Source organism: Bacillus rossius, chromosome 5 (assembly GCF_032445375.1).
Source record: "Bacillus rossius redtenbacheri isolate Brsri chromosome 5, Brsri_v3, whole genome shotgun sequence".
In the NCBI taxonomy this organism is placed as follows: domain Eukaryota; kingdom Metazoa; phylum Arthropoda; class Insecta; order Phasmatodea; family Bacillidae; genus Bacillus; species Bacillus rossius.
In genome coordinates, this window is record NC_086333.1 from 13072592 (window position 1) to 13098822 (window position 26231).

A 26231-nucleotide genomic window follows, 5' to 3' on the forward strand; every position below is an offset into this window, starting at 1 on the left:
AAAATTTAAACATTTTTCCTGGAATCGGAAGTTTCTTGTTGTTCCTGGTCTTTCATCTAATTTTATTTTGGGTTTAGATTTTTTGAGCAAGACTCGCTGCGTCCTGGATGTGGGCCAGCGTGAGCTCCGTTTTGATTTTGCCCCTTCTGTGAAAGTTCCCTTACGATCGCAGCCTAGTAATTCTGTTATTTTTGAGTGCCGCGATGCTGATAGCATTGCTCAAGGGCAGGCTGACCTAGTTCACGCCTTTTCCGATGTTATCACCTCTAAATTAGGACGTTGTGATATTTTGCCCTATAATTTTCTATTTAAAGGATGAAGTTCCTGTCCACGCTAAATATCTGAAGGTTTCTCCCCCTAAACTTCAGGCCATGCGCGAAATTTTGGATAAGCTCTTAGCCACTGGTGTAATTTCACCTTCAACATCTGGTTTTTGCACTCCTACTTTTTTACTGCATAAAAAAGACGGCGCGAGCTGGTGTATGGTGCATAATTACATTCTTTTGAACCATAAAATTGCTAAAGACGATGTTTATCCGCTCCCTACTGTCGAGTCTGCCCTTCAGCATCTAGGTAAGGCTAGATATTTTTCGGTTATTGACTTGAATCAAAGTTTTCACCAGTGCCTGCTAGATCCTAGTTGCAGCAAGTATACCACATTTTCAACTCCTTTTGGCCATTTTGAATTTAATCGTGTGCCTATGGGTGTTAGTTTTGGCAGTCAGGCTATGAGCCGGATCCTGGATCATGTTCTATCTGACCTTAAGTATGATTACAGTGAAATTCCGTTACAACGTACTTAAGAATAACGTATCTTTCAGTTCAACGTATGATTTTAAATTCCCGCTCAAAACACCAATGTAAACAATGTAAAAATATTTCACTTTAACATTAAAAACGTATCCTACCTTTCAATACAACGACTTTTTTTTTCTGGTTATCAGGAAAATTTTACATACATAATTATTAATGATATTGTGCAGGGGTTCTTTAATATACATGTATATTATGATTAATTTTTATCACTTTCAAGAATCGTTAACAAGTATAAAACGTAAACAAATACTGTCTCAAAGATTCATAGAATGATAGTACAGTATAATGCGCCATTCTTCCTCCTCCATGGATCACACACTTTAGTGCACGAGACGATCTAAGCAATCGATTGCTGTTCGCCTCTCTTCGAGACAATTGTTTTTAGCTGCGCCATGTTTTTGTTATTTGTAGAGCACGTTTTAAAAGTTTTAATTAACGCAGATACTAACGTTAAATAACAATTATATTTTAACTTATATACGAAATAGAAAATCCAATAATGTTAATTTATGCAGGTTGTTTTGAACTGTTTGGTGTCACAACATGGCCAACACGCTTTGTGTTGCTATTAAGGTCGGAATGTTGCCTGGCACAGCCATGCTTGCGAAACGCGCTACTAGTGCGGCGCTAAGATTATCTATGGATGCGAGGTTTGTTTACGTTTGACGTGGCGCGAAGCAAACAATATTGTTGATTGAATATTTTAATCAGGATGGATGGCCACTGCACTGTCAACAATAATAAATGATCGCGAAAAAATTATTAAACTGTACGAACAGTCGTCTTTATCTGCTGGTCGCACGAGACTTCGCCTAGGAGGTAACAAGGGAATTCTATCTCCATAAATGTATACATCTGCAAAATAGTTTAACCCATTTGTCATTTTGTGTTTGACAGATATAAATTTTGTACATGTAGGCCTAGAATTTTGGCTACTGTATTAAGTTCAGTAATTTTTTTTAATTCTTGTTGTTTTACAAATATTTGCTTCCAAGCTTATGTAACATTTGATCCCCTACTACATTATTTTTAAAAATTCAAAAATACTACATTTTAAAGGTAAATATATAGACTTTCAGAATAAAGTACTTTTATTAATAAGTATGAAAGTTGAGGCTTTATTGATGTACTTTATGACTAGATTCTACTGTATGTGTTTAATTATGTTGATGACATCATTGTTTACGGTAACACCTATGAGGATCACATTACTCACCTGACTGAAGTCCTTTCTCGTTTAGGAGGGGCCAATCTCACTGTTAACCCGAAGAAGGTTACATTAGGAAAAACATCTGTTAAATTTTTAGGTTATGTTATTTCACAAGGTACCCTCCTGATGGATCCTGACAAGATCACCCCTATCATCCAGTTTCCTAGGCCTGTAATTTTAAAGGGAATTCAGCACTTCTTGGGTATGTTAGGTTATTTTTCCAGATTCATTAATAATTTTGCTTCCTTATCTGCTCCCTTAAATATCTTACGTAAGAAGGATTCAGTTTTTGAGTGGGGCCCCGAACAAGAGAAATCTTTTCAGGCGCTGAAGTCTTGTATGGCTCATGTATGTGCTCATTCTACCCGATTTTAGTAAACGGTTTGCTGTTCAGGTTGATGCCTCGCACAATGCGCTTGGAGCCGTCCTAGGACACCTGGAGGAAGGCCAGATTAGTCCAATTGCCTATGCTAGTCGCTCGCTATCGGAGTCTGAGCAGCGATTAGGTGTCTATGAGGAGGCCCTGGCTTGCCTGTTCGGCCTAGAAAAATTCGAAAGTTATCTCAATGATCGGGAGTTTGATTTATTTACAGATAACCTAGCCCTTAGTTGGCTCTTTAATCATCCTCATCAGCTGGGTAAGCTGGGTCGTTGGATTTTGAGGTTATCACGATTTCAGTCTGTCATCCATCAAATTCCAGGCAAAGATAATGTTATAGCTGACTCTCTCTCTCACATGTTTTGCACCGATATTCGAACCCTTGGAACCCCGCTCATCTCATGCTACTAAATTTATCACTGCTTTTCAATTTTTTCCTGAATCCTATTTTAATATCAAGGAATGTTAGACTCAGGATCCCCTCTGCCAGCAGGTACTTAGGGATCTTCATGATAAGAAGGTTGTTCCCTATGTTGAGGAGAGTGGTATGTTATATTTTACAGGAACTTCTGGCAGAGCCCGAAAGGTTGTTGTTCCAGCTGTCTTGAGGCCTATGGTGTTAACCTATTTTCATGCATCTCTCCTAGGTGGTCATCTAGGAATAGATAAAACTTTTCACAGAATTTCAGCGCACCTGTTTTGGCCCGAGCTTCATGCTGATGTTCGGAGCTTTGTTCGATCTTGTCTCGACTGCCAGATTTCTAAGCCGCCTCATAATTCTAAGGTGGGTTTGTATGCTGCTGATCCTCCTGTTGCGCCCTGGCATGTCTTACATATTGATATTTTTGGTACTCTGACCCGTTCTAAGAAGGGTAATGTATGTTTGCTTGTTGTTTTGGATATTTTAACAAAATTTGTTATTTTATTACCTCTTAGAAACAGAAGGCTGCCACTATCGTTAAGGCGCTTAAGGAACAGGGTTTTCAAGTTGTTTGGTCCTCCTTGTATGATTGTTTCTGACAATGCCCCGTATTTTCAGTCCACTATCTGTAAGAATTTTCTTTCTGAATGGGCCGTTAAACCTATTTATAGTTCAGCTTATTTTCCGCAGGGCAACATGGTAGAGCGGCAAAATAAGGTTCTCAAAAGCATCCTGATTTCCTTCTACCAGTCTGATCAGTCTTTGGGATTCAGATCTGGAGTATATGAATGTCGGACTTAATTCGGCTTTTCATTCAGCTACTGGTTTTCCACCCTCAATTCCGTTCCTAGGCCGTGAGCTTACTGTTCCTTTACTGAACCAGTGGGGCTTGCCATCCCTCGACACCAGCCTGGACGCCCAGGCATTGGAATGTGTACTTGACACGGTTTCCTGTAATATTCATAAGGGCCGTAAGGCCGTTTCTGACCATTATAATAAGGCTAGAGCACCTCATGGTTATAAGATTGGGGATTTAGTCCTTTGCAGAGAATTGAAATTGCCTAAGATGGCTGATCAATTGAATGTGAAGTTACTTCCTCCTTATGAGGGACCTTATTGTATCGACAAGTTTTTGGGTGCCAATACCCTTTTGTTAAGGTGCTGTAGGCGCAAGTTTAAATTTCGAAAGGCTCACGTAACCCAGGTGAAACCTTTCGTTAAATAGTTTTTTATGGGTTTGTTGTATGTTGTTTGCAGTATTATATCCAGTTGCAGTATTATATCTTTGTTGTTGTACTTTTTTGTATGAGATTAGCCTATTGGCCTGTTGTTAAGTGTCTGTGTTCCTAGGAACTTGTTTGAAATTTGTATCTGCAGTTTGTATTTGTTGGATTTGTGCGTGGTGTTGCAGCTCCCTTTGTTTTGTTTTTTTTGTTTGGCACGCCATCCTTTTTCCCTGTTACACTTGCTTGCTGTGCCCGACTTCCGTCAGCGATCTTCAGCTTCACCTCACCCTGTGAGAGCCCATCGTGCTACTGCCCATCGTGCCACCATGAACTTGCCTGGCGGCTTCCACGTCGTGTGGAGGCTCGATGCTGTCTCGCCGCTTCTGGGTCTTGCAGAGCGACCGTGTTGATTCCGGCTGAGTGCTTCCCGCACCGCCGTGAGTCCATGGCTGCCCCTAGCCCTTGCTTGACGGGTCCTGGACATCGTAGCTGACCCCTTCGTCAGCCTGCTAAGGCACTGCGACTTGGTGCTCCCTGCTGGAGTCCCCTCCCACACCTGGGTGGTTGCGACTGGCGGGACCACCCTGCTCCAAGCCCTGGGCTGAACGCCAACTTCATATCTGGACTTCTTACTCCGTACTCCTTATCAGCTGCTGGCTGTCGTCTACCGCTGTTCCGAAGACCTGTTCTTCAGCGTCCTTCGACCTGCGTAGCGCGTGACTACGTCCGAAGCCATCTCGTTGATCGCAGCGGCGATCCTGAAGCTTGCTGTTTGATGCTGACACCAGTCTCCGATTTCAACGTCATGAACTTTCTTCCTCGTGTGGATCGTCTGGCTCTCCGGGTGGGGACTCTTTAGGGAGGGGGGTTGAAGCAGTGCGGGCACTGCACAGCAATATGAAATACCATGATTGCCATGATTAATAAGCTTGCAACACTCAAAATTATACTGGTAATGAAATTTACTTCACATTTCTATCAGGCCATTTTTTTTAGACTCTCTTTTTCCAAACTTTCTTAGTAATCAGATTTTCTAATTTAATTTTACTATGGCCTGGGGTCATAGTTCCTATTAATCTTCAAATGAGAAACACTTATAATGAACTATAAACTAAACAAAATTATGACATTAAAACAGTTAACATGAACAATGAGAAAATAAAATGAAATTGCATAGAATAACTATATGAATTAAAGTTAAAATAATAGTCTTTGCAGTCTGTTTGCATTACTGCTGCTATGCAATTGTCCCATAGATAGGTTTATAACTATATATTATTTTTGAATTATTTCAGTCTTTGACAAATGTTTAAATAATTATATCCATATAAAAATTATTTGCTTATTATTTTTGTCTATTCTGAGTGGTCATTACCTGCAAACTGTACATAATTTATGCATTAAAGACTAGAAAAGCCACAAAGGGTACTGGTACATATGGAGACCTGATAGCACATGAATACATAAGCATCTCATGTAAATTTATTAAGTTGCCGTTGCTACTTCGCAACAGTCCCAGTGATGGATGCAGTTATCAGGTGTGCTGTACTAGCCAATGCAATTCTACATTTAGAAAAAAAAAACTAAAAACTAAAGTACTGGTAATTGGTCAAACTCAATACACACTACCATTGAGAGCTACCTAAGAACAAGAGACATCAATGTTACAACTGATTACATAGACATAACTGAAGCATTTGAATTTTGATTTCCCATGCTTGTACAGCAAACAGATTTAAATAACAAACAACTGCACTACATGTTGACGTCGTCCAGGGCTACGCCCTCCCTTAAGCCACGATGTGCCTCGCTGCTTCAGACCCCTTCTCCTCCCACCATCGCCCTCTGTCTCAAGCAGCCTGCTGTGTGTGTGCATGCATATGTACAAGTGTTTGAATAGCTTGCCACAAGCTACCGCTAGAGGGTGCAGTAAACTCAAGTTCTTCGTTCCCGTAAATTAGATAAATAATTGATATGTAACTTTTTTCATTTGTTTCCTAGTGTTTTGTGTTTTCAGCAAACAGAGTGACCACTTCATGATGGGTACTTTTAATTATAATCTAATAATAAATATTCCAAGACCTGAACGTAGCCAAACAGTCCTGAAGTAGGCCTTAATCAAAATTTTTGTTTGTATTAATTATTTAACTTAATATTATTGTTTGCAACCATTGGGCAAAATGTAAGTAAGGTTTATATGTAGTTATTCCTTTTCCCGGTGGCATGCTTTTCCAAATGTTTGTAACGGTCATAGGCTGGAAATGAGCAGGTGATCTGCCTCTAGGATGCGCTTAAAGGAGGCCAGTTTGTCGCCACCGCTACCCAAGGTAAAGAACTCTGTGCATCCTTCGTCTTCAACTTTGTAATTTACTGATCCAAATCCATCTGTTTGCTTGAATTCTATAAATCACTTTCACGCAACTTCAGGGCTTATCTCGGGTAGTAGACTGCTTTACATAACTATTATTTTTTTATTCATTAACTGAATTTTTGTCATGCTCTACGAACTTTACTTGTGTCCAGAACATGAGGGTCCTGGAACAATTCTTTAAACTGATTCGTGCCACTGGCTTCTAACTAAATGGTGTGGAGGAAGAGCGGATGTATATTGTGATAAAAATCATGAAATAGGAAAAGTTGTTTCTTTTGCGAGCGTGACCACGTGCAACAACGTCTAGCAGACTGAGGTGTGTGAGCCGCCTTCAAGAACCCAACTAGTTTACTATTGTAATATGCACAGCGTGTCCATACATAGTGGACATAGTGATTTGTTATAAATTGGAGGGGGTGGAGGGGGGGGGGTGTTTACGAGCCTCGCTACACGGGCGACGTCATGGCCCTGAGGCAGGAGTAGTAGCCGGGCTCTCGTGCTCAGAAACACATGTGGTGGCGCCCTAGGCACAACGTCTAACGCGAAACGTCTAACTTAAGGGCAAGCTTCAAGGTCGCGGTTGTGAATCACGGTCACCAGATAGTGCTGGGGTGGAGCTGAGAGCGAGAGATCGCAGACAGAGATATGACCGTGGCAGCGAGTGGGCCTAAGGGTGGAAGGGGTGCGCCAGCGGGATCACGTGTTCATCCGGTGTTGCCAACTCTGTGTCCCACTGAGGAGCACAGGCGCGTGCCTGGCTAGGGGTGGACCGTTAGGCGAGCGACACCCACTCAGCAGAGCTTCAGCACTAGAAGCCCGGGACAGCCGGAATCTTCATTGGCCATCGTATAGAGCAGGATTTTTTTGGAGATGAATTCAGATAATACGACATTGATAACTTTTTTTTTTTTAAATTATAATCCTACAACCAATGGTCAGTTAAACTGAAATCTAGCGCATGTCACGTTCAAGGATGACGTGCACTTACACGTCCCGTAACATAAGCCCCGTCATGGCGGGTTTGCCTACACACACATTTAATTTTATGAACAAACCTTTTTTTTAATTTAAAATATTTTAACTTATCCACATAATGTATGCGAATATTACACTTGTGACCAAATGTTTGAATTACGTTTATATTATATATATATATATATATATATATATATATATATATATACATATATATATATATGAGTTATAGGGCAGGACTATTTTCATAATATTAAACAATTTGTCATTTATTTAAAAAAATTACAGTAGTCGAGATGCGCTTCTTGAAATAAATAAATATATTATTTTTTTATTTTTATATATTTATTTATTTCAAGACACAAATATTTCGTAAGAAATAAAACACAATGTACATACATACATACACTTGCTACACATTGGCAATGTAACGAAATGTAAAAAATGAGGACCTAATACAAGGATGTATTAAAACTTAAGTTTATAAAAGAATTGCCAAGTGCAAGTACAATAGGCAAATCAAGTACTCCGTATCGTTCATGGATATGTATTCTTAGCTTGCATACTTGTAAACTGAAGTAATCTGTTAATTAGTAGTATAAAAATAATTTATTATAATTAAATATCGTATTCCTTACACAGAAAAAAAATGTTTTTGGACATTTACACAAAATTCCTTTAGAAATCGGTTGCCAAGAAATATTTCGTAATATTAAAAGAGAAAATATAGTAAATTTATACAAAACATTGTTATGGTTATTATTGAATTTATGATTTGCGTTTTTCGAAACAAAGCTGGATATTTACTGTCGCGCTTACGAATATTGCAATATAATATGAAAAATCGACTTTTTTGTACAAGAAGACATTTTTGAACCCTTGGAAAATATAATAATATTTAGCAATTGGACTTCATAATTGTTTATTGTGCTTTTGTATGTGCGTATTTAGTCGTGGAAAGCTATACAGGGAAAAGTTTACAAATAACTTTAACTAATTCAGGTACTGGGACAACCCAAAGCATAAATGCCCGGGCAATAATACAATCCCACATTTGCAGCGATTTGCTTTCATGCAAATGTACAGATTTACAAATATTTGTAATTTTGTTTGCATGAATATTTCAGTTTGATTGAAAAAAAATTACAGAGTACTGTCTAAGCTTTCCTGTATAAGAATCAACAGTGTTTCAGTCATATATTGGCTGTAACCACGGTAAAGTTAATATGATTGACGAGCTGTCAACTTTGCAGATGCAGCGTTCCTAACGAAGTATATAATATGTGAACATGGAAATTTTTATAGTTTGTCTTTTATGATCTACAAGCCAGTGCGGACAAGACCTACAAGCAAATGCGGACTGAAAAATGACCATATTAGACAAAACAAGGTTGGTTACCAAATCTGTTAGACCTTTTACCTGAAACAGGGACGGAAAAGTAAAAAGAGGAAAAAGAAGTATAGGAATGTGACCGACTGACCTCTGATGTCACGGCGGCCATCTTGGACTCAAGAATTCCTCAAAATGACTCAACATTCCTCAAAAATGACTCAAAATTTCTACAAATTTCCCGTTTTTTATGGAAAAATTCCCGTCTTGAGGGAAAATTTACCGTTTTTAGACCTTAAAAATATCAGCGGCTATAAATATCCATATTGAGACTTAAGCATCCATGTCTACATCTTCCGATAAGAGCCCGTCTACAATAGTCCGAACCTGTGCGTGGTCCGTGTCCTTATCCGAATGTGAGTGACGTCACATTGTCTCACCGAAAACTGTCCTGTCCACAATTGCGATGTCCGATGTCCGAATGTATTGATTTCTAAAGTTGTCACCAGAGCGCAGTAAATGTGCCAAACCAAATGTTTTTCTTTATTGTTTTGATGCTTTGTAGTTTGAGATTGAACTTATGAAAGTTGTGGGAGTTCAATATTATATATTTATTCAGTAAGGAAAAGTGGCAAATGTAAAAGCTAAAAAATGAACTCATATCACATTTCAAACGGGAACCGGAAATTCAAATATCGTGAGTGTTCTGTTCTTTTTCTGTGTCCGCAGTACACAGGTTTGGTCAAAAAGTTCAAATTGACGAATGTCTTCGGACCAGGTAGGTTCAGACCTTCACCCACTTGACGCATGACGTCAGAGGGTCACATGGACCAATCAGCGACGAGTGTCCTTCGGACACAGTTTAGGACATTGCTATTGTAGACGGGCCTTATGCCTCTGACATCATTGAATATGTCATCATGTAATATGACGCCACCATTGCAATTTCCGTTACGGCAGCCATCTTGAAAATCATTATTTGTTATCCGATTATAATGAAAAATATATATATTTTTTTATAAATATAACTTTTTATAAATTTTTAATTTTTTTCATTAAAATCGGATAATAAATAATGATTTCAAGCTGGCTGCTGTAACGGAAATTGCAACTGTGACGTCATATTACATGATGACATATTCAATTATGACGTCAGAGGCTTATCGGAAGCTGTAGACATGGATGATAAAGCCTCAATATGGATATTTCTAGCCGCTGGTATTTTTAAGATCTAAAAACGGTAAGTTTTCCCTCGAGACGGGAATTTTTCCCTGGAATTTTTGAGTCCAATATGGCCGCCGTGACGTCAGAGGTCGGTCGGTCACTGACCCGGCACCGGCACCAGCGCCTGGCGCCTGTGCCCGGACATACATCCCTATACTACTGGCGAATCGAATCACAGCCAGTATTATCAGCCTGGATAGGCCTATAAATAGAGATAGGTAAATTTCTTGCATTCAATTTGTCGAAAGCTAGTATGAAAACATTTATACTGTTCCACTGAGTTCATTTTTGGGTGACAGTTATTTGGCTACCCCTCTGCGATGCCCAACTAGGAGAAAAAAAGCAAATCAGGTAGTGCTGATCAACTAGGATAGGAAATCAGCCAAAGGAAAAGCAAACATGGGTTGAGCACATGTAAGACATTTAATTCTATCCTGATTCCAGGTTAATTCACGAAATTTTCGAGTCCCTACATAGAAGTAACGTGAAATCAGTACGTTTGTACGAAGGTTCGTATTCACTTAGTCATTTTATCAATTTTCTAGAAGTGGCCATCCAAACCTCATTAAAAATATATATTTCCTTTCAGTTTCCCATTACCAAGGAAATAATGATAAATCAGCATTTATTAATACACACAGAGATTTTCAGTAGAGTAAAATTGTGCTTAATGCATGAAAAATAATTATATATATACGTATATACATATATATGTATGTATATGTGTGTGTCTTTGTGTGTGTCATTGAAATATAAATTTACTTTGAAAACGATTTTATTGCGAAACTGAGATCTCTCCAAGATAAAGAACTTTGTTATAAGTTAGTAAGAACTACACATTAACGTAGTTATATGTTTTTATCATTAATTTCAGTTAAGTGTAGAGCATTCTTAGCTGAAACCGATTTACGTTTTTAATATTCAATTGCTGCAAGAAACAAATCTCATAATAATAAAACTTTAATAAAACCTGCCAGAATTTGAATAATTTTCATCCACATATAACTTCACAGCTAAAGTATTACATAATAATTGAAGTTGTTTGCATTGATTTTTAAAAATTATTTTCAGGCAATTAATAGCAGCTGAGAGTGTGTCAAAATAATTACAAGAAATGTTTTATGTATTTGTGAAACATAAATACGGTTCCATACGTTTCAAAGCTGTAAATTTTACAAATATTTTTCTTTATTGATCAGTAAATGCAGCGATATGAGTTAATCTTTATGAAGGATCTTATCAGATGATGTGGCTATGACAATGCTCAAAAAATTGGTATTGTGAAAAATGTGTCTAAATCAGAATTAACACACTATTAGATTTACTTTTCTTTAAAAAATGTATTTACCCTCTGCCATAATGTTTAATGCTAATGATTGTACAACTATTGGTAACCGTGTATTAATTATTACATTTGCCGGTACTACAAATAGTTATTACGTAGAATGACCACTTCTTAAGTTGCTGCGAAATGTGAACCACAGTTAAAGAAAATACATTAGGTTTGAAATTTTTTTTTATATTTCATATTTTACAAAGAATTAAAAATAATAGTGACATTAACTCATTCAGTATAATATATCATACAAAATAGAAAAAATGAGAAGAAAAACCATATAACTGATAGTAGAAACGCATTTTATATTAGCATAGAGACCAAAATACACGTATATTACTGGAACATACTAAACAAATAAATACTTAACTATAATAAAAATAAACAACTATAATCAGTTCTTCGGAATTAATTATAAACAATATTTTAAAAGGTATGTCTCCACAGAATTAAAATGTAAACTTCAGATAAAATTATAACCTTATATAAAACTCATGGACAGTTACTTCCACAAAAAATTTTTTTCTCTCGTTTAACTTAATGTTTTCGATGTTAGAACAAATTTGAACACAACAGAACATTTTATGGCAATCGTCCAGGTTTCAAAGAAAAAAAAAATCTTACTTCAATTATATTTACATTCATTTATCCCTTGCTTTTTCCGGGTCAGTTTTGACGTCTTGATTGCTGTTTATCTGCCAAGCTTCTTTCGGCTTCCAAAATGTAGCCTGCTTCTCTAATGGCTCTGTCTATGCTTTGATTTTGCACCACTATCTCAGGCAGAAAACACCTACGATAAAATCTAGTCAGTTTCGGCAACATTTCTGTTTCCCGCATGAGCTCATCTCTTTCTACTCTTTCTACTTGTAAATTCTGACGAACAACGGACATTACCATGAAGTAACAGTATTCGCGCTCTGTATGTTTAAAGTACCTTGCAGCTGATAAAAATAAAGGTGTGAACGTTTAAGAATTAAACTTCCGTTTCATTCACACGTAGAAAAAACTTTCTTTTTCTTATTGCAGTTTCTTGGAGCCCTTGGTCAACTGCAGAAGGCACACACTTGATTTCAACAATCGCATTTTCTTCAACCACAATTCCGTCAGGGCTAGCACTGAAATATGCGTATTAGAGATCCAAAAATAAACCACACTTCTGTACAACTAATCCGGTTTGTGCTTGAAACCTCTGAATGGCAATATGCTCATTGCGACCACGGTACTCCATTGCCAGTGTCGAAAACGGAGGCGTGTAAAGTAGGTAACTGTTTAACATGATTTGAACAGGACACAGATTCTTTCCGGCGACAAACAATGCCGAAATTACTGACTTTTAACCGCACACGTCTCATTTTGTGCCTTAGCTCACAATCAGCTAGCATTTTTGTTCGTTCCACGATATTAGTTATTTCTCCAAAAGTGACTTGCAGTGATGCAATGTAATCAACATTAATTACGTAAGTTGTTTTGTCACAGAAATAATACTTCTAAATATACTAACTTGTGCACCTGTTAGATGTCAGACATGCAATTATAACATGACAATAATATACATTTTTATACTATTCATTACTATTAAAAAAAATAAACGTTAATTATATAACGTTTTTCAGTCACATTATAGTAAATTTAAGACGTGTGTATAATCACAATGGCAGTCCATCGGTGAGTGGGCAAAAGCGTCACCGAAACTCAGAAATTCTAATTTAGTACTCTTTTTAACGTAAATTGATTTTTATATTAAATTAACATTTTTAATAAAATTTTTGTTTTACATAGACGTCTAAATAATTTATACATGGTAAAATTTAAAAATGAAATAACATAAAGCATATTTTACAGAAATATTTCCGGATTAATTTCTCAGTTTCTGTTTTATAATCTATTGTCGCTGACAATAAGTGCCAGCACGTGTAATTGACAGTAAATATTACAAAAAATTATATACGAAATTGCATCCTAATAAAAATGGTATTTATAGCTGCATATAAAATCAAAATTGTCCCGCATGCATCCGCAATTTAACGGCTAACATTGTCACTAGCACACCAGTGTAATGTATCATTAATAAATTTTCAAACTATAGGCTTATTTTACACATAAAAGGAAACGTTAAATACGTTTGAAATGTTTTTAGAGCAAATATATTTATCAACTCTTACAAATGTTAAAAATTAATTTCCAGGAGTCAGTTTTCAATATTATTTTAAAAGTTTTACAGTAGGTTACATATAGTAAATGTTTTATATCCGTGTATGTATAATAATAATATATATAACACATGTACATACTTTTTATTTTTAGCAGTACGTGCCAGAAGCATTTTCTTTTTTTAGCGGATTTCTTTCGCTTTGACATTTGTGGCCGTTTCTTGAGACATTTTGTGCTGCCGATAATCGCACACTACGTACCAAGACTTGATAAACTTAGTGGAATAAGTCACACGTAGTCGAGCGTTCCGAACACTAATACTACACAAGAGAGAATGATTGACCTCGGTGAGACGCTGGCGCCAAACACCTTTCCCCATCCCTTCCCATCATGCAAGGTAGCCGAGGGCGCAGCTAACCACGGGCCTCAACGCCATAAAACATTTTTATTACAAAAAGTTATAATTGACAGAATGTGAGTGTCGCTAGATTTTTTTTATCTATTCAGCTCTACCAATAATATCAAAGTTTGAAGCAAACAATCATAATGTAATAGTTTGTGCGTCTTCAGAAACATTTGCATTTTCAGGAGAAGCCTAAACCTAAAGATAGCAAAAGCTATTCTATGTTATTTTTTAAACTCGTTATTAAAATAAAATGTTATCAAGTATGTGTAGATATTCAGATAGGAATTTGAGATCTGTGTCACAATAAATGTGAAGTTAAAAATTTTAATAAAGATTTGGTTTAGACAGGATTGTTTTGATGAAGCGTCGGTGTGCATAACAGTGTGACATAAAATCCTCCTAAATTATATACGAAAAAACGACCACAGAAAAAGCTATTTAAAATAATGAACAAATTTAATTTGTGAAGACGAACTGCGTGAGCACAATTTATACTGTTTTTAATACATGCCATCATGCTATCAGTTTTTGTTTTATTTGCTGTCCTGTAAAGAGTTAAACATTAACCACTGAAGTTGTAAATGCAGAAATGTCAGTACCTCACGCGCAATGCGTTACAGATGACTAGTCAGTGTCCGTCTCCCTGGCTCACAGTCGCGAGGGGTGGGTGACCTTCCAGGAAGGAGCTGGCAACATGGCAGCGTGTCTCCGCCACCCGCGCGTCATCCTCTTCCCCCTGTCACCCCTCGTCCACAACCACGTGCTGGGCCTCGCGGCCTCAATGTTTCCATTAAAAAACCACCATGCTGTGTCTTTGTTTTTAGAGATAGACTATCAGCACCGCTGACTTTTTTAAAGAATTCAACTCAGTCAAAGTTTCAATACAGCTGTTTAAGCGATTAAATGAATAGCCTGAAAACTATGATACTTTAAATATTATATCACATGATATCACCATCTTGAAATAAAAAATTAAAACTTTTAAAGCTATAGCGCTGTTAAGGTCTTCAAAATCTACAACATGGTTTTTGTTTGATGCCGTTATCACAAAAATTGTGGAAATCGCGCGGGAATTTGTTTTGCTTGTAAATGCCTATCCCGCGGCCGGAGTGAATTTGGTTGAAGCCCGGCCTTAACCTGAAATGACCCCCCGTGTGATAGCAAACTGTACTTTTATTCATTTCAATATAATGTAAAATCAGATGTGTAGTTATTAATAGCTGAAATGACCCCCCCGTGTGATAGAAAACTGTATTTTTATTCATTTCAATATAATGTAAAATCAGATGTGTAGTTATTAATAGCTAAAGTGCATTTTCTGTTCTTAATGATCAGTGTTCTTATTTTTAAAATTAATATGAGGCAACTGTATTTGATACATACATATGTTTCTTGGTATAATTTTATTTATCATATAAGTATATCGATTACAACTTAAAAAATATCAAAATGAGATGTTTTTATTTTAAAACACGTCTACCAAAAAGAGGAATTTTTTATACAAAAGAGATAAATAATTTACTTTCAATTAAAGAAAACAATTAATATTGCAAACTACGTAACTGTGTAAAAGCACACCACGTAACTCTAATGGGTTTATATTGCCAACCTCATTACTCGAGCTCCTATATGAAAAATTAAAAATCATAACATTTTTACAATATAAACATGTGTTATCATCCATTTTTATCATCTTAATACATTTGTTGCAATGAAAATTCATCTCACTAGAATTATATATTATTGTCTCTTTTTTAAAATTTTGAAGATGGCAGTTACATGGTTTTACAACAAAGCCAACAATATGGTAACAATGAGTTTTCTGCCCAGATGGTCACGGCCAGTGTGTAAGAAGTAAATGAAGAGAACAGCTGGATGCTCTTAGACATGAAATTCTTTACCACTTGATCTAGAGTTCAAGAAACAATTGAAGAAAAAAATTATAAAAAAAAGTAGAATTTGTGACTGGGCTTGGGAAATGTAAAAATAATAAATAAATAAATAAATAAAACTTATGGCAGAGGACTACAGGATTCTTTAGAGATTTCACTTTTGATTAATAAAACTAACTTTTTGGCATCTTCAGTGTATTTGATTAAAAAACTTTTTTTAATTAAAACAAAAAAAAAAGTGGGTTCAAAATTTGACACTAAAAATTTTGGAAAATATAAATGTAAATTACAGGAATTTTTTATTTAATTAATTAATTAATTCAAAAGTGTGACATGACCAAAAACAGTCATTGGACTTGAATGCTGGAAAAAACAAATAAACGAGACAAACACAAGGTTATCACCGCAAACATTGTCTGCACCATAGCAGGTAAGATGACCGCAAATGGCCAACGCACGAAGGCAAGAGTACCCCATGTTAGTGGAGACAACTCATACAACAAACACAACAAATAAATAATACCACAAACATTATTGAATACATACAACACAGAATAATAAACAATACAAAAAATAACAAATCTGTAGCTATTACTAATTAATTAATTAAGGAATTTACTAGATTGCATGACTTCAATATTACAAATTTCAAATTATTCATCTAATAATATTACAAATATAATTTATTTAACCACAAATCAGTCTATAGATAAGGTCATTTTTATTATTAATAGTGCATAAAGTAGATCTTAAACGACTACTGAATTGTGGTACTCTCAAGCAGTTTTCAAGGATAAATTACATTGAATTTTAGAGTTTTAGCAATTTTGAATAAAAAGTGCATCAATATAGTCTCTACAAACTGAGAGATGTGTAAGGATAGAATAAGGGAATCTCTTTAGATTAATTAATTCAATTACTTCGTTTTGAATGCTTTCAATTTTATTACTATGTCAACTTGATGTTGTTCCAAATGATAGAAGAATATTCTAATTTAGATATAATTAAAGAAAAATAGAGGGAAAGAATACAATCTGTAATAGAAGCATAAAAGGTGATGAATTTTATAAGGGCCAAAGTTCTTCGGGTTGTAGACTATAGATAGTCAACATTATTATGAATAAATAGCTTGGAATCTAAGAAGATTCCAAGATGTTTTTATTTAGGTGGTGCTGATGATTTGAGAATTTGACAAATTATAGTTGTGCTTAACTGGGTAATATTTCATTGTAAAGTATATTATCTTAGTTTTATTCTTGTTAAAACAAAATAAATTATGTATGAACCAATTATTAATTTTATTGACATCATATTTCAATAATAAACAGTCATTAGGAGTATTAACTTTCTTGTAAATTTTCAAATTGTCTACAAAAAATATTCCAGATGAAGACACTAGTGATATCATTAATAAATATATTATAAAGAGGGGATCAAGTGCCACCCTGAGGACATCCAGAACTAGCATTGAAGAGAGAGGAATTATTATTACTTATAAATAAAAAAGACTAATAATAAAATAACTGGAAAACCAATTTATAAAGTTATCACATAAACCAAACTGAAATATTTTGAGTAATGAAGAGTGGTTAACAGTGTCAAAGGCTTTGGCAAAATCGAAATAGCAGGCCTCTACCTGACCCTTATTAACTACTTCGTTAAATATGGGATTGAGAAATGTAATTAAGTTATTAGCTGTAGACATTCCTCTTCTGAAGCCGTGTTGACTACTAGATAATCCTTCTGTAGATAAAAGCTAGATGCTGTCGGAATTTTATAACCTTAAAATTTATAACTGGCACCTGGTCAACTGGTTATGCAGTAATTTTTTGGTGGAGGGTGAGACCTATATCATTCAGCAAGTTACTATACTTATTCAACTAGGCCATCATGCAACAAGGCACATAACAGGCATTTATAAATAATTATTGGGGTTATGTAGAAACATTCTCCTTACCCTCTTTCAGACTATACCTGAACTACATCTTACGTCGACATTATATGTGTAAATAGAACTATAAATCTAAATCTTAAGTAGTTTTATTTATTGTATCCTACAGATGAAAGCAGGCGAACAAACAGATACTTACTGAGAATTTGAGGTGCTTGAAGGAGGGGAAGCCGGGGAAGTATACGTCAAGCAAAGCGCCGGGACAAAGTCCCTTTACCAGCTTGTGCCTCTCCAAAAGAATGTCCTCTCTGAACACAGCCTCCATAGCTGCGTGGCAGCTGCCCACTCGAGGGAAGCACTCCGGCACAGGACATTCACCTGCACACCACATAATGCTCTAACTCTCACCTGCAACAACAACACCTGATGTGCATGACACCACGCTAAACATTTTCCTGTGCAGTATGCTCCCCACATACCACACCACATTATCTACAACACTTTCTACACTCAACTGCATACCACGGCAAGGCACGAAAGTAGAAGGTGTACACCTGTAGAGTTAATGCAATATATGTACCAACTACTAAACTGAATAATTTTGTTAGATTTTCAGACAATGCTGCTGCAAAGATTAAGGAAAAATTGGAAAAGGCAGGTCGTAGACTTAATGCAAAAGCTTAAACTAATAAAGGGTGGATTTGATAACTGCAACAAATCAGTAAGTTTCAAGGAAGGTTATGAACTTTTCTTAGTTGCATCACACAAACTTCTTCTCTTGTAGACAAACTATACAAAATTTCTTAAATTGTACGATGGACCATTTGAAATTGAATCAGTAGCAGGTCATAATGTATATAAGGTAAATGGTGCAAATTGGTAAGTATCCTTATTGAATCCTTGGAAAATTATATAAGGTAATTTTTAATTGGCAAAATGTAAAATTTTTGCATAGCGAGATTTAATTGTACAATCTAAGCTGAGTAAGTTCTGTAGATAGTAGGTGGTTCAAATGTGACGGTTAGCCGCTACAAGTATTGAGCATCCCTTACCTTTTGGCAATCTCTGGAACTAGGTGGAAATTTGTCAAAAGTATTACAGCCAGTACGTTTTGTTTGTTAAAATATTCTTCATTAATATGACATCGTCCGGGCCTGCGGCCCCTTTTAAGTCCGATATGCCACCGCCCAAACACCACCCACCCTCCATTCAAACCTCCCGCCTACCCGTGCGTACGTGTGCGTGCGTTTGTGTGTGTTCGCCCGGCAAGAGGGCGCTGTCGAGTCAGTGCGCCGCACCCCTAAAACATAATTAAATATAATTGTGTTATTTGTTTTTATATTCCCCAAGTGCAAAGTGACGGCAGATCGGCCGGGAGGGATTTATGTACTTTTAATTAAAATAAGGTATCAAAATATAATAGCATTTCCGGACATTCCCAAGGAAACCCGAAGCCAGACAATAATTAAATGTTCTCCTTATTAATTGTAATTTGTAGTATTCTTTTGCAGTATTCAGAAATTGTCACATAATTTTTAAATCATTCTTGTCATGTTACTTTAGTTTCCCGTGGCACAAATTCATAAATATCTTTAACGGCAATTGTTTCGGCGGGAGGACGCCATGTTAGTCGAGCCGAGCCATGATTTCAGCCCAGTCTTCCGCCATCAACGACCGAGAGTAGATGCACCAGCACTCCGGGGACCTCACCGCTTGTTTTCACCGCCAAGTAATTCTGTTTAAATTTAATTCTTTCTAAATCGTTTTCTTTTCATCCTCGGAGCTCCTCTCGGTCGGGGGACTGCATAATTAATTGTATTACGACCAGTAACGGTCTTTTCTTCTATTTACTACGTAATTTGAGATGTGACCACGTGGTGGGTCTTGGCCCCTAAACCGATTTGTGCCGCGGGCGTTTTAAACAGTTTCAACCATGTACGTGTGTAAGTTGCGGTAACCGAATAAATCAGGTGTGTAAATCCGACGTATTATTTTGTTATTTATATCTGTTCGACCACGTGGAGTGTGACGGCATGTGTGACGCCTGAGAGCCCACTGTGTAGGTAATAGCGTGCCCGACGCTGAGAGCGGGCAGGGATTCGTGCTAGGTGTATTCAGGGGGAAATTAAAATCACGCCTCACATGGGCGACGTCACGACCCTGGGAAAGAGTCTCACATAGGTCCGTGCACGTGGCATGGTGGCGCCCATAAAACCAGAGCACGCATTAAAATTCAGTCATTGAATATCAGAGACTACGGCCCCCGTATCAAATAATTTGGGTTACAAAGAAGTACTTAAGGAATTTAACTATCCTAACATTTTGGATTTTTGAAATTAATTCTCTAATAACTGAAGTATCAATGAATATGAATGCTAATTTTGTTGTAGTGTTAGTCAGAAAAAGATTTTTTTATTATGAGATGCATACGTATTATTAGCAATAAACATTTTTCTCTGTATATGTTAGCATACATGAAAATTGGTTTGCAGTTATAGTAATGAATATTTTATAAATTTAACAAAAAAAAAAGTGAATAACTATTATTTTCTTTGATAATTAGTTGAGTAATAATTTAATCGGTCAGTAATGAAAGGAACACGATCAATTTTATATATATATATATATTTTTTTTACTTTTTAATTTTTGTGGACAATATAAGCTTAGATGCTTCAAATAGTGGTGAAAAATACCAGTCGCATTGTTCCTTGCCTCTTATTTCACAAATCTAAAAATTATGATATTTAGAGAACACTATTATTTAAAATATTTTTAGTCTCTCCTGAAAACTTTGATTTTTGGACTTAGTTCCTTTCTCCACTGAGAAACAATTCAAAATAATATATTTTGAATTGTGGAAAATACCACTGTAATGAATAATAAAGTAATTTCTTCAGATTATTTATTGACACTTATATGTGAAATTATTTGAAAACAGGTGTATTATAGAGAGATTATTCAAATAATTTAATGCATTTTGAAGAATCCAACCATGCAATGCCAAAGTTCAATTTAAAATATGACATGGGTTATTTTTTGGAAGTTTTCAAATAAAAAGAATAATTATGTTTACAATATGAAAGAATGAGCCTAAGGTATAATTATATAAAGTGTTTCAAGAAATTTTTTAAGGTTGTGTGCCATACATAACCAAGTAAAAGAATTATCAGTCTTTATGGAAATTGACAAAGGTTTGTGGACATTCTATGCTATGTGTGTGTTATGTGTAACTGAAAAGTAAAAGGAGATTATTATGTCCCGTTTGAGTTCAAAACTACTTGTGTGGCCAGAGTGGCCAAAGTATAGTCTGAGTCATATTGTATTTCTCCTGCTAAGGTAGCAGATGTTGCTCCGTCATTTTGCGAGGCCTGCTGGGAGGCAAGGAGCTTAACTTTAAATATTTTTTCTGCATGAGCCCGATGTTTTTTTCTTTTCCTTTGCTGCTCCCACCCTTCATCATTATGATATTTTGTTGTTTGTCACTACTGACCAGGAATGTTCATGTGAAGCTTAAGATAGGCCATTTGTATGCAGAAGGTTATTACAATGTTTAAACATACAAGGTATCATGCACTAGGTATTTGTTACAGCATACGTAAGTGAAGAAGAGTCAGTTAGACCATTTGTTGTGAAAAAGATGAAATGTAATGTAAACAAGTAACTTAAATTATATTTTTTCCTATAACAATAGGTTATTTTAAAGAAATTAATATTTGTATTTTTAATCCTATGGAAAAAATTAATAAAATTTACAATTTATAATTGTTTATTTGGATACTTAATTGCTAGGTTTGTGTTTGTCAGTTTGAGAGTTAAACATTGTTTTCAGTCTGTTTATTTTTTGTAAACTTTCTAATTAAATAAAACATTCATTCAGACACCAATGCTAGCCCCAGCTTTGGTGAGTGTTTCTTGAGAAAAGAAAATATGTTTTCGTCGTTTAGATGGATCAGCTGATTATATAGTTCAGGGTCATGGTGACTCTAGTTCTTCATGCTTGTATTTTATCATTCTTAATATTGTTGTAAGTAATTTTTTATATTTTATTATTTCTTTCAGAAAAGCCCTTTTACTATGTTACATGTTTTGATTTATTTAGAACCTATAACTAGGATTCTAGAACAGTGTGTGATTGTTCGCAAAAGGGAGGACGAGAAACAGGTGCACAACAAGACGGCGCAAAGATTCCGGACATTTTTTCCAGCTGCCAAGACAGTCTGGCATTTTTTGTAAGTACACTTATGATGAGAAACTCAGCAGAAATAAGCTTCCCAAGGAGATTGTAAAATGATCAGGGTTGTGTCCCAGCCAGCAAGAACAGAATTTGTGATTTGTATTTTTTGATTTTCTAAAGAAAAGTTTCGTTGCAAGAGCAAGGAAATTTGTATACTGTTGTGTCTTGTACAGAATCGTTTTGTGATTGGTCGGTGAGGTCACACACTTGCATCTCCCCTGAATGGTGGATGGAGTTGTGTGTAGCCTCTTTCATTTAGTCGTCGTTTAAATACCCTACCGAAAAAACTAAGGGGGCGGCGACTCACTAAATAATTGAATGAGTGCATGAAGACAGATAGTTTCACATCTGGGGTCAGGGCCGTATCGCTGCTAAGTTTTAACCTTTTTTTCTATATCAACTTTCAGAAGTTTTATTTAGAAATTAGGCCCCAGACATGCGGTTCAAGCCCCGGTGGTTTATTGGTCCACAGGGACGTAGTTCCCGCATTATTCAGAAACTAGCAGATGAAGAGGTTGCTAGTGACATTATTTAGTGAAGGCACACGACTGTGAATAGTGATCGGTAAAAGTTAGTGAATGTTTTTTTTCTTCCAGAGATTTTGTGTGAAGGACAAGTAAATTTATGACATAAGAAAAATAAATTTCAAAATTCAATTCAAACTCTTTTATTTAAATTCAACCAGTAACATTTTTACAATAATTTAATAATAAAAGACATATATTTACACCCAACAACCCGCAACAGTTGACGAGATAACTGTCAAGTGTTCTTCTCTGAGGTGCTGTCACAAATTAGAAACACACAACTTAAAAACAAATAACTTAGAAACACACAAGATAGAATCTTCTAAGTTATGCCTGTTCTAAGTTGTGTGTTTCTAAGTTATGATAGTTCTACATTATGTGGTTCAGCATAGTGTGTTTCTAAGTTGTGTGGTTCTACATTTCATGTTTCTAAGTTATGACAGTTAAAAGTTGTGTGTTCATAAGTTATGACAGTTCTAAGTTGCGTGTTTCTAAGTTGTGATAGTTCTAAGTTATGAATTTCCAGTTATGACGTTTCTAAGTTACGTGTTTCAAAGTTATGACAGTTCTAATTTGTGTGGTTCTGCATTGTGTGTTTCTAAGTTACGTGTTTCTAAGTTATGACAGTTCTAAGTTGTGTGGTTCTGCATTGTGTGTTTCTAAGTTACGTGTTTCTAAGTTATGCCAGTTCTAAGTTGTGATAGTTCTAAGTTATGATGTTTCTAAGTTGTGTGGTTATTGAATGGGGAAACTTTTGGTTGTGTGTTTGTGGCAAATGTTTTCATACAGACTTATATCCAGCCCCCTACAAAGCTTCTCTCTTTAAAAAGTTAGGTAGTGATGTATAACCATCTTGTCCACCAGTGGTTCGTTGCAAACTACATTTTTGAAGACTTGTTTGTTTCTCAGCAGATGGCATTTTCACACAGTGCGTGTATTTAACAGTGAAATTACTGTGAAAAATGGATTTTATAAATTATATAAATTACATCCAACAAAAAAGCGCATTTTATTCTATTCAAAAACAAAAGAAAAACTGTAAATTTAAAAAAAAAAATTATTTAAGTGATTTTTAACAAAAGAATTATAAAAAGAATTAAAAATTTAATTTTAACATCAAAATATAGTTATTGTGGAAATACTGGCCATTTAAATTAGCTAGTAATGTACAAAAATTATACTAGTTTCTCAGCAACCCAAATTTACTGAATACATTTTATTGCATGGTTTTTATAACTGGAAACCATTCTTTTGGCCTTATTCTTTGTCATAGTGAATCCATTTTTACTTAATTTTTTTTAACTGCGTAATTTAAATTTTTATGCTTTTTTTTTTAATTGAGAAAGCTCTGCTAAATTGGTCATTTGTGAAACGGAAAATTTAATAATACAGTAAACTCTCGCAAATCCGTGGGTGTCGGGGATTTATGACCTTCGGATTTTTGAAAACTTCGGATTTTTGAAAAATTTTCATTAAAATACAAAAAAAAATTCTAAAAGATAAGATGGTAGTCAATGAACATGTAATACTACCACAGGACGTCATAATAAACAAGACACTTGAGAAGTTAACAGAATGGTACGTAAGCAATACCAGTATAGTCCATTCATAGTAAATGAAGCACCCGAGAAATTTTTTTTCCTGAAAATTTACAGCCTGGCCTGATTAAATTTAACACACCCATTTGTTCAAGTTGGTAGTAAATTGTGTAAAAAGTAATTTAAAGTCATCTTAAATTAAATTAATGGCACCCGAAGTCGCACTTTGATGTGAAAGAGCTAGGCGTAGCAATGTGGCGTGCGCTGAAACGGGAAGCCCCTTGATAAGGGGAAGTGAATTTAGGAGGGGCGGGAGAGAGAAGCGATACGTAGCTGGCAAGAGATTCAAGGCCACTCCCTCACAGACACACGGCCAGTCCAGTTAAACTAAAGAGAAACGGGAGAAATAAAAAAAAATCATTAGTTAATTGTACACTAGAACCATCAAAAAATCTGAAATTTTGGCACAAAACAAAAATAATCGGGGAAAAAATGGTAAAACTCACAATAAAAGCTTATACAAAGCTATTATTTAACATGCAGCATATATTTTGTGTTGGTTTATAGTGCACTTACTAATGTTCGTATAAGAAGAGAAAAAAAATTGGACAGTCCGTTTAAAAACACGGCAGCAGTAGCTTGTGCGACGTAAGTGGGAGTGCGAGAATCTCGTCTAGACAGGCTGGCGGCTGCAAAGGCAGCGGATGCATGACGTCATACGGCTTACCTCTCCCTCCCAGACAACAAACCATCTCTCTCCCTCTCTCCAGCCCTCTAGCCATTTTCTGCGTGTGAAACTGTCAACATCCTTCCTCCCCTACTCCACACTGCATGCGACGAAAGCCAGGTTGTATAGTCCATTCCCGGTAAAATGAAAATTTTTTTAAGGCCCCCCACGGCAGCCATTTACCGTTAATTTTTTGATACAATTTGTTTGTTAGTTACAGAACATTATTTCTGCTGGAAAATCTCTGAAACTTCAAAATTTCTTTAATGGAAAAATTTAGCAGGGCGGTTAGAGTATTTATTTTTACCGCAAATGAACTATACTCACCTTCCCTCCGGCCAGCATTCCCGGCGTGTGACGCATGACAACTACAGTCGTGTGCCGCGCACAGCTAGGAAACTTGTCACTGGCAACATGTTTCACACACTGACACACGGTGCCCAGAGCTTCAGGAAAACCTACGCGATTTCCAACCTACTCTAAATATCCGACTGGAGTCTGTTTACGAAAAGCATTTAAGAATTTGCTAATGCCCAACTGTTTTTTTTATATCGGATTAAGAGGAGTTAAAATGGCTAAAAGGCATGGTTTTGAAGTTTTAGGTGTAAAAAACCGTTAAAAAATTTCTTGAAAGCACCAGAGGAAAAGGCATTACACCTTTATCTTTATTTTCCCGCCATATAATGTTACGGTCACCGCTCAAATTTCACAGTTATCTGACGGGAACGAGATGACTGCGCGCCAGTTCAGAGCCTTTTACCGCGCTATAAATATCAGTGAGCGTCGCTCTTATCATCCACTGAGAATAGTGATACATACATCTAAACAGTAACGATCATGTCACTTCGGAAATACCCCGGATTTCTGAGAACTTCGGATTCTCGGGCCACGGACTGGCGAGAGTTTACTGTAGTTGGACAAGTAGTATCGCAAAGTTTTTTTATAGTTATTGATATGTTCTTTAATATTGTAGGACATACTTTTGTTCTATCAATAGTTTCCGCAGCACATGCGACGTAAGATGTTTTATGGAATTTTTTTTACACCTTGGGTCACGTTACTTAAGTTTTAGTAAAGATTCCTTAACTTTTCTAGCAATAAATATAGCCTATGTTACTCAGGGTGAATGTAGCTTTCTAATGGTGAAATTTTTTTTTAAATCGGCACAGTAGTTTTTGAGTTTATTCATTACAAACATACACACACACAAAAATACAAATCTTTCCTCTTTATAATATTAGTGTAGATTATCTCTATTAAAATAAATGTTTATTTTTATAGAGTTAGGTTTTAAATTATTTAGATTAATTCTTTTATTTAAACCTTTGCAAATAGTAAGTAGTCATATCCTGGAACCTCCTTTAGAGGAAGGAAAATGATCCCACACTTAAGTCTTGATTTTGTAAATCCTCTCGCAGCTCCACCTTAATGATGTTTTTATTCTTTTTGTTTATGAGTTACGTTGTTTTTCCTCCAAATAAAGATACCATCTGCTCTTGTGTATCAGGTTGTGGTTTTATTGTTTGATTCCAACCAACCCCCTAAAGTTTGAATTTGAAGCTTCGCTACATTTAGT

General features: G+C 35.9%; 1 protein-coding gene across 3 annotated transcripts in view; it reads right to left on the reverse strand.

Annotated features, from left to right (window-relative positions):
* Positions 1-26231, reverse strand: part of LOC134531598 (5'-3' exoribonuclease 1) — a 373786-nt gene that overhangs the window by 208109 nt on the left and 139446 nt on the right. For all 3 annotated transcript variants that reach the window (XM_063367328.1, XM_063367329.1, XM_063367330.1), the window contains exon 14: positions 17828-18006. In XM_063367328.1, the coding sequence (XP_063223398.1) occupies positions 17828-18006 (179 nt within the window). The remainder of the gene's footprint in view (positions 1-17827; positions 18007-26231) is intronic.